Source organism: Bos indicus x Bos taurus, chromosome 4 (genome assembly GCF_003369695.1).
Source record: "Bos indicus x Bos taurus breed Angus x Brahman F1 hybrid chromosome 4, Bos_hybrid_MaternalHap_v2.0, whole genome shotgun sequence".
Classification (NCBI taxonomy): domain Eukaryota; kingdom Metazoa; phylum Chordata; class Mammalia; order Artiodactyla; family Bovidae; genus Bos; species Bos indicus x Bos taurus.
The window spans coordinates 99293853-99313986 of NC_040079.1; the positions used below are offsets into that span (position 1 = coordinate 99293853).

Below are 20134 nucleotides of genomic sequence, written 5' to 3' on the forward strand. Positions count from 1 at the left end.
CAGAAGGATAAGTTTCTCTGGAATAATATTTAATTATAAATATAGAATACCATATATAATTATGAACTATATCATATTTATAACATTATAATTATTTTAACATTTATAATTATTCATGGAAGGGAAGAGGAAAAGCTAAAACCTAGTCTTTTAATATCATTTTTAAAATCAATTAACTAAAATGCTAATTACATAACTCTAAGTTAAATCAAAACAATGGAGTTAATATATATATTTATTAAACCACTCAAAAGAGAATAAAACCAAAAGGAACAATGTGTCTATCACACATGATATATTTCTCACCCATTTTCATTTGAGGGGGAAAAACTGTTGGCAAAATCATGCCTTGGGTAGAAGAGAAGCTAGGTTTTATTAGCAAGTAGCCCAAAAAATGGAGTGGTAGGAAAGAATTGCTCAGGCCAGTTATCATAAGGAAATCATTGGGATCAAAGTCAAGAATTTGTGGAAGCTGTTTGCCCATATTTCAATATCCAAATATAGGGGGAATGAAACATCTTCAGGTAAGCCCTAGAAACTTGTGGAAGGCTAATACCCAGACTCCTGACGTGGCAGGCAGAACTGTCCAAAGTAGGAAAAGGAGAATGAAGGCTCTCCGATAGTGCAGGCTCTCTGACGTAGTATGCCCTCCTTCAGATCTTGTCCAAATAGTCAGGTGTCCTCCTTCCTTTCCAGGTTTCTCTCTTCCTCCATCCTCTCAGGCTGAACTATTAATACTTGCAGCTGAGCTACTGAAAAACCACTGACCAACTTTTATAGGCCTTTTAATTTGGGCTCAAGTTTTATTTTCTTAATAGTAATTTACTGCTCCTCCAGATAGCTTGAGTATCTGCATTTCTAGAGCCTTGTGCATATTTTCAATGTCTGTGGTGTCATACTCTATTTAATCATTAGCCTCATATACAGGAGATGATCAGAAAATGTCACGCGGATTCATGAAGGAATCAGCAGAGCATTTTAACTATACTAAAACCGACACAAGATTTTTTAAAATTAGTACTTTTTAAATAAGCACTTGGTTATTATGATAAATTAATGCTAATTTTTAGAGTATCACATTCTTTTTTCAGAAAACATATTATGTAACTTCTAGAAACTAGCTGTAATTTTTACAAGAAAAAATATAGGTGATTCTCATATTAACTTTTATTCATTCAAATGTTGTTATAGGTTTTTAAAAGAGGCAGGATTCTCAGGTACCCAGTGCAAATTGTTGGCTTATTGTCATCATACTAAAATCTGACAAGCATGTAGGATTTTTGTCACAAAGACTCTGAGGTCAAATTACAAATCACTTTATAAGAATTCTGTTCTCCCTGGGACTGGGAACTATTTATTAGAGGGACAAAATATAAATACCAACAATTTTTAGGTACAAAGTGTTATCTATCAATGACAAAAACTAAAAGCTGTTTCTAGGTTCTAAAGTACCCTAGAGTAGACAATTGCAAAAAGAAGCTGCAAAAAATTTTTATGTGTACACAGTTCACTCTACATCAGAAGAGGAAATGATTATTTTACATCTTCATAATGGGTGATGTAAAGTTAAGAGTGTTGTGCTAGCCATATTGATTGACATGGGATCTTTTCTTTCACATTATTGTGGCTTGTGTATATCATCATCACAACTCTTAAGTTTTAGTGTGGTTGTACACTGGTATTTTTTAGAGCTTTTTCAGTACCACGATGGAAAGAAATGACACAAAATAGATTCATAGGAGGTGCTGCTGTTGCTAAGTCGCTTCAGTCGTGTCTAACTCTGTGCGACCCCATAGACAGCAGCCCACCAGGCTCCCGTCCCTGGGATTCTCCAGGCAAGAACACTGGAGTGGGTTGCCATTTCCTTCTCTAATGCATGAAAATGAAAAGTGAAAGTGGAGTTGCTCAGTCATGTCCGACTCTTAGCGACCCCATGGACTGCAGCCCACCAGGCTCTTCCATCCATGGGATTTTCCAGGCAAGAGTGCTGGAGCAGGGTGCCATTGGCTTCTCCATTATGGGAGGTGAAGTTCTTTTAAATACTCTTGAGTTGTTCCACTATGCACTGCTTTAAGAACTGGATGATGTAAGGCTGTCATTTTCTTCCTTCCATAACTTAATGGCAATTAACACAAACAAACCTCACAATCTTTATAATAATGTATCTCGTATCTCTCAAGTGCTAGTAATATTATATAAGCCCACGCGTCACTTTCCACCTGAATGTCATCCCAGTTCACCACAAATCAAAGTCTTGGTGATGCTACAGAATCCCAGGCACTATTTGTCACCAGCAATGGGACCCTGTTGGCATTTAATTTCACTTTTCTTCAACCCAAGTAGACCCTAAAACAAGGATTTCAGTGCTAGTAGTCTACCGGGAGGTGGACCCATGAATACCTTTAGGCTCAGTGGAAAAATGAGACAGCGAAGAAAAGTTAACTAAGAAATTTACTACTGCAGTCACCTGGAGCCTGATCTAACAGAGTGGATTCACAGTTCAAACTTATTCTTTGAAAATATGAGGAATTTTCCTGGCAGTCCAGTGGTTAAGACTCTGTGTTTCCACTGCAGGGGTTTTGGGTTCTATCCCTGGTTGAGGAACTAAGACCTTGCATGCTGCCACCACGAAAAAAGAGAGAGAGAGAGAGAAGAAAAAAGGAAAAGAGACTCTGAGAGGGCAGTGGTGGGTGAGTATGCACTCAATCATATCTGCCTCTTTGTGACCCTTTGGACTGTAACCTGCAATGGGATTCTCTAGGCAAGAATACTGGAGTGGGTTGCCATGCCCTTCTCCAGGGGATCTTCCTGACTCAGGGATCAGTCCCATGACTCCTGCATCTCCTGTACTGCAGGTAGATTCTAACTGTTATACCACCAGGGAAGCCCAAGGGGCAGTGGTATTTATCTACAAATTCCCACTACTGTAGTCATTGTCTGAAGAATGTTATGGGGGACTGAGAGACAAGTGCTAGTTAACCTGCATTCCAGTCTGCATGGGCAAAGTGAAGAAGCCAGAAAAATTCCTCTGGCAAATAAACGTACATGCTGATGATCAGAAGTAGGGCTTATATATTATGGTAGTTCTAGGAGCAAGATTGAGGAGCAACTAGTAATAGCACTTCTTGATTTATTGATATATAACCCAGAAATGTCAAAAGCATGTGTCAAGAAGGCTAATGTCAGCTGCAATGATGGAAAACTTGTTGATCCATTATTCAGTTTCTAGACCTAAGCCATTTCTCATTCCCAATTGAAAGGGATAGTGGGTAACATTAAGGGAGGACTCTGTCACACCACAGCAGGTATAGGAGATATCCCCCAGTCTGTCCAGAGGGATCCATGACAAGTATCCATAAAGATGCACATGGAAAGAAGTGGAAAATGGCAGTTCTTCAAGGACTGTTAGTAATAATTATAGGGTTGAGCTGTAACTGATACGTAGGATCCTTTTTGTGGCATAAGAGGTACAGTAGACAGCATAAGACCATGGACCCCAGTGGTCCTACTATATACCTTATCACCTAAAAGCGTCCAAGCTAGTAACATTTTCAATGGCCTCTTAAATGCCCAACTTGAGTCTTCAGCCGGGATGCCCAATCACTCTGAGTGGTTGGAAGTTGGGATACTGTTCTTCAAGATTCAATATATACTAGTTTCATTTCAAGCTACACAGCATGTGGGATCTTAGTTCCCCAACCAGGGATCAAACCTGGGGCCCTCAGAAGTGAAAGCATGGAGTCTTAAGTGGAGTCCTAAGTCTTAAGTGAAAGCATGGATTCACCGGACCACCAGGGAATTCCCAAGATTCAGTATTTACTTTAAGCTAAAAGCCACTGTGTGGTGATATTTTCTCAAAAGCTTAATAGGGTTGGGGCCAAGGTATGGGTATAACGATCAGCTCCCTCATCGTCACTGCTACTAACCCACTTGGGGAATGTTTGCTCAACTCTCCCACAACTTTAGCCTCCACTGGATTACAGACACTGGTTTGGGAAGGCGTATGAGATGGAATGCTTCTATCAAGGGACATAGCAAGGGTTTGCCACTAAATCTACAGCTTTGGTTGCCACCTGGACATTTTGGATTCCTGGTACCAAAACACAAGCAGGCAAGAGAAAGTCAGTATCCTGGGAAAAGTAATGGGCCATGGTTATCATAAAGTGATGAGGTTGGTGCTAGTGACAGGCACAGGGAAAAACAGGTCTGAAATTTAGATGGTTCTGTTGGGTATCTCTTCCTGCCTCATCATCTTCAGTGGTAAGTGTGAATGGACAATAAACCATGCACAATCAGTGATCACATGGGTAAGGGAAAAACTGAAAAGTGTGATGCTAGATTGATAAAAACAATTTTAAGATACTAAGGAAAAACTATTTATAAATTCAATCAAAATTTATAGAAATTTGTTATCCTTATTACTTTACCTGATTATATGATAATTCATTATCATTATGGAATATGATTTTTTAAATTATAAAATGGGTTATGGATACTGTACAATAAAAATGAGATAAGTTGTATATACAAATCCACTTTTCTTTAATACCAGAACTTGTTTGAAAAACTACAGTGTAATAAGTCTTTAATAGAAAATTGAGAAATTTGTTTGTTAGAGAACATCTGTTTTTAATTTCAAAGGTTATTAAAATCAATTCTGTTTCACCATATCCTTTCATTCCACTTCATAGCACTCATATTGAACCCGGCAGTGCTTGGACAATCACAGCAAGTTGGTTATTATGCAGCCACACTTTAAAGTCTGTTGGCTTATTATGTAGCCATTAAGAAGATTGATTTTTTTCTAAAGTAATTTTCGTATTTCTGATTAAATCTTCCCATGAATTTATTTTTCAGTTGTGGGACACATCAGAGTTGTATGGTAAAGTAAATTAAGCCTAATTTGAAACCTCATTTAAACCACTATTGTATATTTTAACACATTGAACTGATTTTCTCCTGTGTGAGGCAGGAATTTGTTTTAGATATTGAAGTTTTGCTTCCATTGCCTTGCTGACTAACTTTTACATCTCTGTAGATACCTTCTCCATCTTTCTCTGTGGCCCAGGGAGCTGAACCTAGTAGGCATCAATTTCCTTGCCCACAGGCTTTGGCCTCAGCATTGAGACAAAGCCAGGAGATGAGAGAGAGCTGGGAGCAGCGCGGGGGTTAGTGTGAAGATATTCATTCTTCCATATTCCCCCATGTTGTTTGTGGTCAGCAGACACATCACCTTCTTTAAAACCTCCTTCTCCAGGATCTGATCATTGCTACTTCCCCTGCCTCTTTCAATCTATGGCTAGTAAAGGCACTCTGGTTGTTAGTTGCACAAGCATAGAATACCGCCCCCCGCCGCCCCCACCCCACCTTGATTTTTCTAAAGAGTCTAAAAATTTTCTAAATTTTAGAAATTCTAAAAATTTTCTAAATTTTTCTGAAGATTTTTCACCATTCTGAAGAGTCACTTTGCTAAGCTCTCCTTTACTGTTAAACTTGAATCCACATGTGTGTATTACCAGGACGCTGACTAATGTAATTACTTTAAGTATATTTATTTTCCCTATTACAAAAACCATGTTGTTATTTAGTTGCTAAGTTGGGTCCAGCTCTTTGCAACCCCATGGACTGTAGCCTGCCAGGCTCTTCTGTCCATGGAATTTCCCAGACTAGAATATTGGAATGGGCTGCCATTTCCTTCTCCAGGGGATATTCCTGATCCAGGGATCAAACCCACGTCTACTTGGCAGGTGGATTCTTTACCACTGAGCCACTAGGGAAGCCCCCAAAGCTAGAAAACTTATAAAGGCCAATAACTGCTTTGAATTCATAACTTACAATTATTACAGATAACTTCCTTGGACACACACTCCTTCACTTATAAATCCAGGATGGATGACTAAAGTTTCGAACAAAAGACCCTTTTCCCTACTTCCTCATATCACTTTTATCAGTTTACCTTGAACTTCTTTTTCTGTGTTTCTCTTCTCTCATCCTCCCCGCTTCCTCCAAGTGAACCAAGGATCATACATACTGTATTTTCCCATTACATTAGCCCTCTCTCCAACTAAAGCCTAGAATGACAAATCTGCTAATTTGGAAAAATTTAAAGTGGTCTTAAAGTTCTACTTTTAAGTATACCTTAAATGAATATGATCAGTTGTCTACTGGACATTTTACTAAGTTATCTGAATTAATATGCTCAAACATTGTCTTTATTTTCCTTTCAGCTTGCTACTTTTCTTTAATAACAAATGACAGCATGATCTTTATCAAACTAGAATCCATGTTCATCCCCAACCTCTCAATTTTTCTTTCTCTGACATCTAGTTATAATGGTTATTGTAAGGATAGCACCAAGCATGTATTGATTACTCTAAAATCAGTACTCTACTTATTTTATGTAACATTTATAATAATAGCTAATATTCATCAGGAATTACATTTATCATATACCATACTGAGTTTAACTTGTATTTGTTCAGTTTTAATAACATCACTTTGATGTTAAACACTATTTCCACTTTTCCAGGTGATACTGAAGTACAGTAAGTTATTAACTTCCCAAAGTTAACACAGATCATAGCTGGCCTAAGTTTGAGTTCAAAAATGATGCTATTAACTACCACATTACTTTCTTTTTCTAATGCCAAATGGGAGAAATATCCAATTTCACAGATGAGAGAACTGATTTCCAAAGATATTTAATTAATTGCCCAAGATCACACAGCTAGTCAGAGGTGAACATAGGTGTTACATACACTTTTTCTTTCAAAATTCCCAGAAGCATAGTTTTCATTAAAATTTGCTCATAGCACTTAAGAATTTTTTTCTTAAAATGTCCCACAAACTTCACTATTTGAGCAAATTTGAACAATAAAGTAATATTTATGAGCCATTTTTAAGATAAAAATTGTGAGTACAACTTATGTTCTCCAAACACCATAAGCACCATGATCATTCAGCTAGGAAGCAGAGTAGCAAAGATTACAACTTAGACTGTCTCACAACAAAGCCAGCTTTTTATCTATTTCATGTTATTATCAAATCCTATAGAAAAATAACTCTAAAATTTCCCCCGTTTCCTCTCCATTTGTATCACTACTGCCTCGTCACTTCTCTCTTTTCCAGTAAGGTCATAATTGTTTTTCCTTCTTCCTCCCTCACCGCTCCCATTTCATCACCCACGCTACCTTTTTAAGTTTTTCTATAATTAAAATCAAATTACAGGGAGAGAATATTTGTATTGAACATCTCTGATAAGGGACTAGTATCCAAAATACATTTTAAAAATACCACTCAATGGTTAAAAGGTAAATGAACCAATTAAAATGTAGACACAAGATCAAAAGAGATATCTTTCCAAAGATGATATACAAACAGCCAAGAAGCACATGAAATGATAATCAATATCACTAGTTATTAGAGAAATGCAAAGTCAAAACCACAAGGAGATACCACTTTACACTTACCACAATGTCTGTATTTAAAAGGGTGAACAGTAACAAGTGTCAGTGATAATGTGGAAATACAGGAATCTTCATAAATTGCTGCTGGGGATGTAAAATGGTGCACATGCTTTGGAAATGGCTTCATTGTTTTTTTTAAAAAAAAGTAAACTTAGAGTTATATTACCCAGCTCTTCCAATTTTCAGTATAGATTCAAAAGAACTGAAAATATATGTTCATATAAAAAACTGTACTCAAATATTCACAGAAGCATTAACTTGAAAAATACAATAGAAACAATACAAATGTGCATAAATAAATGAATAAACAAAATGTAATATATGCACAAAATGGAATATTATTCAGCTCTAAGAGGAATGAAGTACATGAATGAACCTTGAAAAACTATTCTCAGTAAAATAAGTCATTCACAGTCACATACTGAATAATTCTGTTTACATGAAATGGCCAGAATAGAAAAAATCTATATTACCAGAAAGTAGATTAGTGGTTGCCAAGGGCCAAGGGGAGTAAAGAATAGGAAGTGAATGCTAATGGGTATGAGGTTTCTCTTGGGCCAAGTCTTTTACTATAACTATTAAAATATATTAGATTATATTACATACACTATATAAGTCAAAGTAGACTTAGCAATGCTGTCGGAATAAACCATGGTAAAATCTAAGTAGTCTAACACAATCAAAAGTTAATTTCTCATGAATGCTGTAAGAAATATCTCATATTTAATATCATCTACTAGAAAGAGTTCAATTCATCAAACCACTGATGAAATGTTAGCTGTATCAAACAGGGAATGAAAGAAAAGACAGGTGTGTTTTAACCATCCTTCCACTGACAGCATCCTCAGTAAAATATATATTTACAGGATAGGTTACATTTGGCCATTTGGTTTTTTCTTTTTAAAAAAATCCTTTAACTAATAGATAAATTAGTATAAAGCCCTGAAAATTCATTGCTCTTTAATGACCTACAAAGGATCTGTCTTCCTAATTTAAACATATTTTGATGCCTAATTAAAGATAAAATAAGGCCCTCTCATGCAGTTAATTTTCATATCATTTTATGACTATAAGAAATAAAATTCAATTTTGTAGTCAAACAGCCTGCTAATTTTTGTGGTTTAGTAATAAAAGCTTAGATGTAATGGAAATATGTAGTGATTTACCTTGCAAATGATCAAAATAATCTATAAAGTCATTATTTTTAACATAAATTGTTAAAATTCATATTTTGTTACTCCGATAAACAGTCAGTTAAGTAAGACATTACTTATTAAACTTTAAGGGGTATTAAAAAGTCCCTAGTAATAGCACAAATTTCAAATTTGTTATATTTCAAAAATGTTTTTAATTATATAGTGAGACAGAATTTGAAGATAAGCAATACATTCTTAACAAGTAGGATCAATCTCCTGGACACAAAAAATACAGATTGGTCTATATGATATAGTTTGAGGGTGTTTCTCCAAGGACATTCCTACTTGCTGCTCTGTCTTAAATTCCAATTAATGATTCAGTCACCGAAATATGTGTTGGTTGTTCAAAGACTTGTGAATTCAACACTGAACAAGAACAAAGACTCTGTCCATTTCCCTGAAACCTTAGTCATTCATTATCACCTTAATAACGTTTGCCATAAATGTTCATGCTGTCTATACTATATTAACTTAATAATTTTCTTTAAAGTGACTTATTTTACTTAAATCTATATGAGAGAAATCAGTTCAAAGCATATTAAACAGGTGGAATTTGCTCTTAATAGACTGTAATTGTAAAGAAATTAATATAAGAAAACAAAATAACCATACTAATTAATAGAGTCCATTTGATAATGACTTTGGCCCTGATGATTCTGAACTTGAATAGAATACTCTCTCCTTATTTAAAGGAGGAGATCAAAAATAGCCAGGACATGGAAGCAACCTAGATGTCCATCAGCAGATGAATGGATAAGAAAGCTATGGTACATATACACAATGGAGTATTACTCAGCCATTAAAAAGAATACATTTGAATCAGTTCTAATGAGGTGGATGAAACTGGAGCCTATTATACAGAGTGAAGTAAGCCAGAAGGAAAAACACCAATACAGTATACTAATGCATATATATGGAATTTAAAAAGATGGTAACAATAACCCAGTGTACAAGACAGCAAAAGAGACACTGACGTATAGAACAGTCTTATGGACTCTGTGGGAGAGGGAGAGGGTGGGAAGATTTGGGAGAATGGCATTGAAACATGTAAAATATCATGTAAGAAACGAGTTGCCAGTCCAAGTTCGATGCACGATACTGGACGCTTGGGGCTAGTGCACTGGGACGACCCAGAGGGATGGTATGGGGAGGGAGGAGGGAGGAGGGTTCAGGATGGGGAACACATGTATACCTGTGGCGGATTCATTTTGATATTTGGCAAAACTAATACAATTATGTAAAGTTTAAAAATAAAATAAAATTAAAAAAAAATGGTTTGAGAAGTATTGAAAACTACAAAAAAAAAAAAAAAACCTGGAACTTTCCATATAATCAAAAGAATCACAGAGTGATTTGTTTTTTAATATGATGTCTCAAGACAAATTATGATCACTTTGGAGAACAATTTAAACTCCACTAAAATGGGTTCCTTGGCTATAAGGATTTGTCCTCCTGTGAAATCTTTTTCTTAGGTACAAAATATTCTATACAGATTACTTGTATTGTGAAAGTAATTCTGTATTTTAAGTGACCTCATAGGATAGGAAGTCTTTTCCTGAGGTATTAACACTCTGAGTAGATTATAATTGAAGAGACCCACTGGGCTCAGGCCTCAAATCTCTGAGATTTTAATAAAAGGGAAAAGTAGAGAGAGGTCAAAAGTAAGGTGAAAGAATATTTAACTATTTTGACAACTTCAAATCAGCTAGAAAGTTGAAATAGGATAAACAGGAATTCTCATTTTCAGTTTATAAAACGGTTTAGTTCAGTGGGTAATTAATAAATTCTTAAATAATTAGCTATTATATTCCCAAATTAAACTTCATTTTAATTACTTAACTGAGGTGTAACAAATATTACACAGGTGTGTTGTAAATTTATTATCTCATTTGAGATGAAAAATAAATCCAAGCTGGAATTATTGTTAAGGCAGAAAACACTGTCATTGCTGTGTTGGACAGTCTTTGTTTGCTCAACTAGAGATACTCCTTACTTATCTCCACCCTACTCCACATTCTGAAATACTGAACTTGTGTGGATTACATCAACACGCTCCCTTGTCCTCTGACACTCTATTCAATTGGGTAAGCCCAGCAGAAGCTTAGGGGAAGGGAGGAAAATGAGATCTGAATGTACTTTTTCTTCCTGGCTTCTTTCTTGTGGAGTGAAATGTGTTGGCAAGCCTCTTGACTAAAGACCTCAGCTCCTATTGAGGAATTGCTCTTGAAACAGCCCTTTTTGTTTTTTTGTTCCTTCTGTCCTAAGGGTGGTATTAGTGCCATGATTCACCAGTCTCAGGTGCAGTACAACTTCTTGTGCTTTCCCTATACTTTATCCACATGCTTTTCAAAAACAGTCATTTTTTTTAAACACTCGGCAAATTACCCAGTTTGGATGTATTACTTTATTATTTTCCTCCTAGGCCACTGACTAGCTCAAACACCCATTTATCTTCTCAAGAACTTCAGTGGTTTGGGGCCAAGTATTCACATAAAATTAATCTTTCATAAGAAGACCTAGTTTTAAAATGACATTTTCTTATAATTGTTTTATATTTCAAAGGAAACAAACACTCTGCATTATTGTTGAAAATTTGAGTTCCTGTTCTCTATTTCATCTTACAGTTTTTTAGGAGGAAAAAGGTCATTGACTAAAACACAGAAGATTCAAAAATACCTAAAATAACTATCAGATTGAAAATACATATTAAAATAAATTTTCTCTTGTAGGAGATTCATTTTCAAATTTTAATGACTACTTCTGGCTACCATGGAGTAACTAGGAACAAATTTAAACTCCTATCATGAACACAATAAAACTGGAAAATTTTATATATATAAAAAACATTTGTAAGCCTTGAAAAGCTACCACCCAGGGCTATTTATGATCCTTGAGAGAAGAGAGGAGGATGAGGTGAGCCCTACACTCATTGGCTTTTTCAGTGAGGCATTTTCCAAACTGTTAGCGAGGAAAATAGAACACAATCAGAGAGTACTGTTTCACTGGGTGGAGAAAATAAAAATCAGAGTTCTGGGTTACATAACTGGTTGGGATTAGAGGATCAGAATACTAAAGAGAAGACCAACACAAGGAGGCCAAAAATACGCATTAAAATTTCCCTCTGGGAAGGGAACCCTCCTACAATGTTGGTGGGCATGTAAATTGGTATAGCCACTATGGAGAACAGCATGCTGCTGCTACTGCTAAGCTGCGTTAGTCATGTCCGACCCTGTGCGATCCCATAGACAGCAGCCCAACAGGCTCCTCTGTCCCTGGGATTCTCCAGGCAAGAACACTGGAGTGGGCTGCCATTGCCATCATGGAGAACAGTACAGAGGTTCCTTAAAAAACTAAAAATAGAGCTACCATATGACCCTGCAATCCCATTCCTGGGTATATATCTGGAGAAAAGTATGGTCCAAAAAATACATGCACCCCAATGTTCATTGCAGTACTGTCTACAATAGCTAAGACATGGAAGCAATCTAAATATCCATTGAAAGAGGAATGGATAAAGAAAATGTGGGACACATATACAACGGAATTTTACTCAGCCATTGAAAAGAATGAAATAATGCTACTGCAACAACATGGATGGACCTAGAGAGTGTCATATTGAGTGAAGTAAGTCAGACAGAGGAGGAGAAATATCGTATGACATCCCTCATATGCAGAATCTAAAAAGAAATGATGCAAATGAAGTTACAAAACAAAAACAGACTCAGAGACTTCAAGAACAAGCCTATTGTTGCTAGCGGGAAGCATAGGGAGAAGGGATAGTTAGGGAGTTTGAAATGGGCATGTACACACTGCTATATTTAAAATGGATAACAACAAGAACCTACGATATAGCACTTGGAAATCTGCTCAATGTTATGTGGCAGCCTGGATGGCTGGGGGTTTGGGGGAGAATGGATATATATATATGTATGGCCAAGTACCTTTGCTGTTCATCTGAAATTATTACAACATTGTTTGTTAATCATCTATACCCCAATACAAAATAAAAAGTTTAAAAAAACATACTCTTCTGGTCTTTGGCCAACTCATAAAGTTTTCATGTTTATTATGAAACACTGGGAGATCTAGCAGAGAATAGCGGTTGGGATACTGAAAGTTTGAGTAGAGATTTTAGAAGCTTCACAGACTGGATTTTGGGCCCATTAGAACAGAAATTTTTTCCAAACAGGGTTTTTCATCTAGAAAGGTCAGCCTTGCAATTGAGGACAAAAAGCTAGGAGTAAAAGGATAACTAGCATAGACCAGGACTATAAGTTCTTCAATCAAGCCATTCAAAGTAGAGGCTGGTAATTTACTCCTTGCCAGAGCAAAATATAACAAAATATAGGTGAATATATATAACCATAAACACCCATATAAAATAATTCAAATGTTTATTATAAACAATTATAAATTACTAAACAAGCAAAAAACAACAGGTAGTTGCTCATATTCAAGATGTAGGTTCAAACCCAGTAATGATTAAGGAAATGGAGTTGCAGAAAACGAGTTCAAAATTACTATAATATATTAAAGATAATAGAAAATAATGAGGAATGAAAAATGATCTTTTTTAGAACATTAAAGTCTATAAAATTATCTTAATGGACATTTTAGAACAACAGAACATCAAAATATAGTATCTGAGATTAATAACTTATTGAATAACTTTAACAGCACACTGAACAGAGAAGACAAGATCAGTGAGTATAGATAGAGACTGTTGTCATGCTAAGTCATGGCCAACTCTTTGCGATCCCGTGGACTGCAGCATGACAGGCTCCCCTGTCCTTCACTATCTCCCAGAGTTTGCTCAGATTCATGTACACTGATTCAGTGATGCTATCTAGCCATCTCATCTTCTGCCACCCACTTCTCTTTTTGCCTTCAATCTTTCCCAGCATCAGGGTCTTTTCCAATGAGTTGGCTCTTCGCACCAAGAAGCCAAAGTACTGGAACTTCAGCATCAGTCGTTCCAGTGAGTATTCAGGGTTGATTTCCTTTAGGGTTGATTGGTTTGATCTCCTTGCAGTCCAAGGGACTCTCGAGAGTCTTCTCCAGCACTATAATTTGAAAGCATCAATTCTTCAGTGCTCAGCCTTTCTTATGGTCCAACTCTCACATCTGTACATGACTACTGGTAAAACCATAGCTTTCACTGTTGAGCCTTCCCTGGTGGCTCAGATGGTAAAGAATCCACCTACAATGCAGGAGACCTGGATTTGATCCCTGGGTTATGAAGATTCCCTGGAGAAGGGAATGGCTACCCACTCCATATTCTGGCCTGGAGAATTCCATGACCTGTATAGTCCATGGGGTAGCAAAGAGTCAAACACGACTGAATGACTTTCCTCTTGACTATCTGGACATTTGTTGGCAAAGTGATGTCTCTGTTTTTTGATACGCTGTCTAGGTTTGGCATAGCTTTCCTTCCAAGGAGCTGCAGTCTTTTAATCTCAGGGCTGCAGTCACCTTCTGCAGTGATTTTGGAGCCCCAGAAAATAAAATCTGTTACTGCTTCCCCTTATGGTCCTTTCATTTGCCATGAAGTAATGGGACTGGATGCCATGATATTAGTTTTTTAAACATTGAGTTTTAACCCAGCTTTTTCATTCTCATCTTTCACCCGCATCAAGAAGCTCTTTTAACCCCTCCAAAAAAGTGTGGGGGATCTTCTCTAAAGCTGTGGCCTTCAGAAGTTTCTCCTTTTCACACTAGGTCTGCCTCCCACAATTCATCAAAAGTGACATTTAAGTGTTTCTGAAACCAGCTTGTAGCTACAGCAGCTTCTGTCCCAGGAAACTTTATCTTATCTATGACTTTTTATGTTTGCATTTCTCTCCAGGTTTTGGTCAGTGGTTTGCAAGTTTCCATCCCTGTGTTGGGAAGATCCCCTGAAGAAGGAAATGGCAACCCACTCTAGTATTCTTGCCTGGGAAATCCCATGGACAGAGGAGCCTGGCAGGCTACAGTCCATGGGGTCACAGATTTGCATATGACTGAGCAACTAACACTTTCAATTTTCACTTTGCCCTGTAACCTCAATTCTTTGATAAGCCTAAGATAAGTCATTGATTTTCAGATTTTTTTCCCCATCATTTTTCTTATAAGGGTAAGAATGATGACTTCTAATTTCCTTGCATGTCAGAGTTGAAACTGGAAATCTGCATACATGTTTAAATAAATATTTTTATTTTATAACATTAATGTCTTTTTCAGAATTTCTCTCTTAAGCCAAATCTAAAATGTCCCTAATATCAAATAAAGAGACATTTCTCAGAATGTCCCTTTTACCTTTTTCTTTTTTTTTTTTTTTGAGATTCAATCTCATCCAAAGGAAATACTATGTCTATACTCGATTCTTTCATGTGTCTCTACTACAATTTCATATGACAATCTTCTCAATAATGCATATTTAAATTTAAAAGAACTTGGAGCTGTATTTTAAATCACATACAAAATTACTCCAATATGGGTCACAGACTTAAATGTGAAAGCTAAAACAAACAAGCCTCTACATGAATACAAAGTAAAATATATCCATGGTAGCTCTAAAAATAACGAGATTTGCTAAAATTAAGAACTTTGGTTCACTAAAATAAATTATTAAGAGAATGAAAGATAAGATAAAACAGAAAGAAAATAACCTCAATATATAGGTATCAACAAGCTCATTTCCAGAACATATGAAGAATTCCTATTAAATGACGAAGAGGTCATTCAACTGTTAATGGGACATTAACAATACTTCCTAAAAGAGAGAATATCAAAGTGGCCAAAAATGTATATAAAAAGATCCTCAAAAAATTAGTTTTCAGAGGACTACAAGTTAAAACCACTCTATATCCACCAAAATAGGTAAATTAAAAAATATCAAAAGACAATAGGTGAAGGTGTGGAGCAAATAGAACTTTTCCTGGTATTAGCAATCTGGGAAAATATCTACCTTTTCCAACAAATGCCAAACATAATCTTCGACCTACTGATTTCAATGAAAAACAGCTTATTACTGATACACCCAACAACCTGTATGAATTTAAGAAACTTAATGTCAAGCCAGACACAGGAGTATGTGATGTATGAGCCTATTTACAGGAAGTTCCAAAAGAAACTAAAATGGTGATAAAATCAGGATGGTGGTGCGTGTGTGGTGGGGAGTACTGTCTGGTTAGTGACAGGAGGGAATCTTCAAGGAAGTCTACAGTGTTTTGTATCTTGATTAGGGTAGTGGTTACATGAATGAATCAAAGTATAAAACTATATCAACTGTATCTTTACAATTTGAGCACTTTATATTGGGTAAGTTACATCCCAATTTTTTTAAAAAGATACATTGTCACTTTCAATCAACTGAAATAAATATAAGGTTGAAATCTTTGCTCCTCAAACAATCAATTTTTTTGCCTTGCTGCATAGGCCAAATAGAAATATTATCTTCAAAATATAAAGCATATTTTTCTTTAAAGTTTAAATGCTAATATTATTTTTCATAATAATATATTATTTTTCATAATAATAACATTAAGCTTCCTTTTGATTGTTCATGTTGTAAAAAACTGAATCTACCTCCTGCCAAGTTATACAGAACCATCTCCTCCATTTATTTACTTTTTCTTTTTTTTTTGTCAAATATTGAGAAGTGGCAGTGTGACACTAGTCAAAGATTTACAGCAAACACATTTCTAGTTTGAATAGAAGTTTCCATTGCAATATTGTTCTCCAACTAAAATGTCTAATTTGGTGGTGGTCCCCTCATTGACTAGTGACAAGTCCTTTAATTAAGAACAAAAGATCATAACTACCAGTTAACTCTTTGTATATAGTTTTCCTTAAGTTTGCAGAATATTTGCTTAGTCAGTCAATTCCAGCTAAACAATTTAGCAATAGTGTAGCAAACCAGGAATCTAGAGATATGGAACAAGGGGAAGTTTACATTAGTTTAACAGAAATACAACATGTACACAATATCAATTTTCATCTTGGGATTTGTATTAATAATGATGGATTCATTTTGATATTTGGCAAAACTAATACAATTATGTAAAGTTTAAAAATAAAATAAAATAAAAAAAAATAATGATGGATCAGCCATTTGGGAGTGATTATAGCAAAAGCTCCTCATATTACGAATCTGGCATCAACACTATTTAATTACAGAGCACTGGCTGAAGTGCTCTTTAACTTCCTTCTACATACAAAGTAAAGTGTTATTTCTAAAGTTATTCCATTCTATTGCTTAGAGAAAGTTCCACAATAACTTCTTAATGTACCATATTATGATTTCTCCATAGCAGTCACTTACATAGGTGCACTTATTAGAAATTTAATCAGCTTTTCATTTTATGCATAGATGAGTTCTTTGCTAACTATGAGGAAAAGAGAGCCATTTTGCTATATGCAGCAGTGGCTCAGTGGTAAAGAATTCGCCTACCAATGCAGGAGATGCAAGAGGTGCAGGTTTGATCCTTGGTTTGGGAAGATCCCCTGGAGTAGAAAATGGCAACCCACTTCAGAATTCTTGCATGGAAAATTCCATAGACAGAAGAGCCTTGTGGGCTACAGTCCATGGGGTCACAAAGAGTTGGACATGACTGAGCATGCACGCACCCCCTACTTTAAGAAAACATCATAGCTTCTGGGGCTTCTCTTTAAACTACTAGTGCAGCTCTGGAATCCTCATTACTTCTCTTTCATGTCCCTAGGCCTAGACTTGTATCAAGCCACCAAATATTAGGGAGCATGCTATCCAGCCTTACAGTGGTCATAGATCATTGTTACAACTTACATAACAAATTTAAACCTCTTTAATAAATTGTGGTTTTCTGTTCCCCCATTCCCAATAAAAGAAAGAAAAAGAACACATCATAGTATGCATTAGATTTCTCCATTCTCTCTCCCTTTTTCATATGTAGCATGAAAATATTCTATATTTTCTTTAGCATAGAGACTGACTACATTATGCTCATTGCTGCACACTGTGTCTGGTTATAAAACTACTCATCTAAACCAGTAATTTCTTCTCTGCTGCTGCTACTCCTAAGTCGCTTCAGTCATGTCCAACTCATGGACTGTAGCCTACCAGGTTCCTCTGTCCATGGGATTCTCCAGACAAGAATACTGGAGTGGGTTGCCATGCTCATCTCCAGGGGATCTTCCCGACCTAGGGATCGAACCTGCCTCTCTTATGTCTCCTGCATTGACAGGTGGGTTCTTTACCATTATTGCCATCTGGGAAGCCCCCTAATTTCCTCTCAATCCTATACAAAAAACTGTACCCTGGAAACAGATGAGGGCTCTGTTACATAATTAGATCCAGCTTGTCCAAATATAAAAGATACAAAAACCAAAACTACAAACTGTTAAATATTTTCTACTTTTGTTAAAAAACAGATATAGCTTTACAACAAGATTTTTTCATGGGGTAAAGGAACAGGAAAATTAATAGCACAATTTCAAAATTAGTTTTATTTCTTGACAAACAGCATGATGAAGACAGGCAGCCTGGAACTGAGCAGCAAACCGCCCCCCCCCCCCCGCCCCCGCCCCCCAAACACACACACACCAGAACTCTGGCCCTGTCCCCGCTGAAGGGAACAATATGAAGCAGCTGGACTGGGCGCCTGTCAGGAAAGCTTGTCCTCCAGAGCTCAAGCTTGCACTTCTCCATTCTCTAATCAAAGCATAGAACTTTTGTTTGCTTTTGAACCACTCAGTCTTATTCTATTGGCACATGTGATACCAGGCAGGAGGCCCCCACCTGGTGATGCTAACCACCCACTCTGTCCTAAAGTTGCAGGGGATCACTCTGGGGGGTCATCAAACTCAAGGGAAGAGGCTCCTGAGCCCCACCCTCCAGCGAAACAACCTAGGGCAACAGACTCCCCTTGAGTATGCATGTGAACCTCTTTCTGACCTGAAGCTTCTCTTCTAGAACAAAACCCAAGTGTGACCAGGGATACTCTGGCCACAGCAGTGAGTCTCAATGTCAGGGGACACTTGCCTGCAGGTAAAAGACATAGATACCTTCACTTTAAGGAAAATATGACATATGACCATTATTCTCTTGTTATTATTTGGGCCAAGTATCTTAAATTGTCTGATGCCCTTTGTTTCCAAAAGGTAAGACAAAAGGTGGTCGCTCAGGGATAGAGAGTTCTGGCTGAGGCCTTGGGATCATCACACATATCTGAAGGCAGCTGGGGGAAAGTCCCGCTGCTCCACTGGGGTGATGACAACGTCTACACTCAACAGGAAGCACTTACAGAAAACAACCTGTGCCCCTCAGTGCCCCTCAAGAATGAGGGGCAGGGCAAAAGGCAGAAGGGGGATTTGTCACTAGCAAAGCCCATTAATAATACCCAGAAAATAAAAATAGAACGTGGGTGAGAAAATAAAGTCTAACCTTTTTTTCTTTTCCTGTTGGCTTAGTCTTGTTTGATCTGCTCAAAGGAAGTCGTGTACAGAGGCCTCGCACCCAGCACTTTGGTCCAGAGTTCTCAGAGGGCAACGGCGACACCTGACGTTCAAGATGGCCGCTGTGGGCTGTGCGCAGAGGTGCTGCGCCTGCGCTGCCGGGAGCCTCCGGCAGCCAACAGCACACCTGGGCCAATCTGCAAGAACTCCGCCCCTCCCTGCTAACAAGGAGATCACACCAGTCAATCCTCAAGGAAATCAACCCTGAATATTCACTGGAAGGACTGAAGCTGAAGCTCCAATACTTTGGCCACCTGATGCAAAGTGTCGACTCATTAGAAAAGACCCTGATGCTGGGAAAGATTGAGCGCAGGAGGAGAAGGGGACGACAGAGGATGAGATGGTTGGATGGCATCACCCTGCTGACAAGACCCCTGTAAAGGATCCCCGCAGCAGCCTGTCAGGGAGAGCACATATTGTAAAGCAGGTGCTTGCGTCTCCATTCTTTGATCAAAAGAGGAAGCTTTCCTTTGTCTGGAAGAAAAGAAAAAAGAGAGAGGAAGAAAGGCAGGAAAGGAGAAAAAAGAAATGAAAAAGAAATGAGGTTTCTCTTTATGCCACCTGCTGTCTGCGTGCTGTCACTTCAGTCGTGTCAGACTCTTTGCTACCCTGTGGATTGTAGCCCGCCAGGCTCCTCTGTGCATGGAATTCTAAACTGAAATGAATTGCTGTGCCCTCCTCCAGAGGATCTTCCTGACCCAGGGATCGAAACCGCATCCCTTGTATCTCCTGTATTGTCAAGTGGGTTCTTTACCACTAGCACCACCCGAGAAGCCCATGCTATCTGGTACATTCCTGGAATTTTCTGCCCACATGATGAGTTCAGATCCTACCTCCAGGACTCTTTTTAAAAACTCTTGGAAAAAGTCTGAGGCTGAGGCAAGGTTTTCATTGAGACTTTTCAGAATTTTCTGTGTTCTACAACTGAATATGATGATGGCACGTCCCCTGCCTCCAGTTCTCCCAACTCCACCATCCATTTTTCCTCTTTGTCTCTTC

At 37.4% G+C, this 20134-nt stretch overlaps 1 protein-coding gene across 1 annotated transcript in view; it reads left to right on the forward strand.

Annotated features, from left to right (window-relative positions):
- Positions 1-19300, forward strand: part of VWDE (von Willebrand factor D and EGF domains) — an 82556-nt gene extending 63256 nt beyond the window's left edge. Inside the window, 1 exon segment of the mRNA XM_027538441.1 lies at positions 19091-19300. Within this exon segment, the coding sequence (XP_027394242.1) occupies positions 19091-19300 (210 nt within the window).
- The last annotated feature ends 834 nt before the right edge of the window (positions 19301-20134 follow it).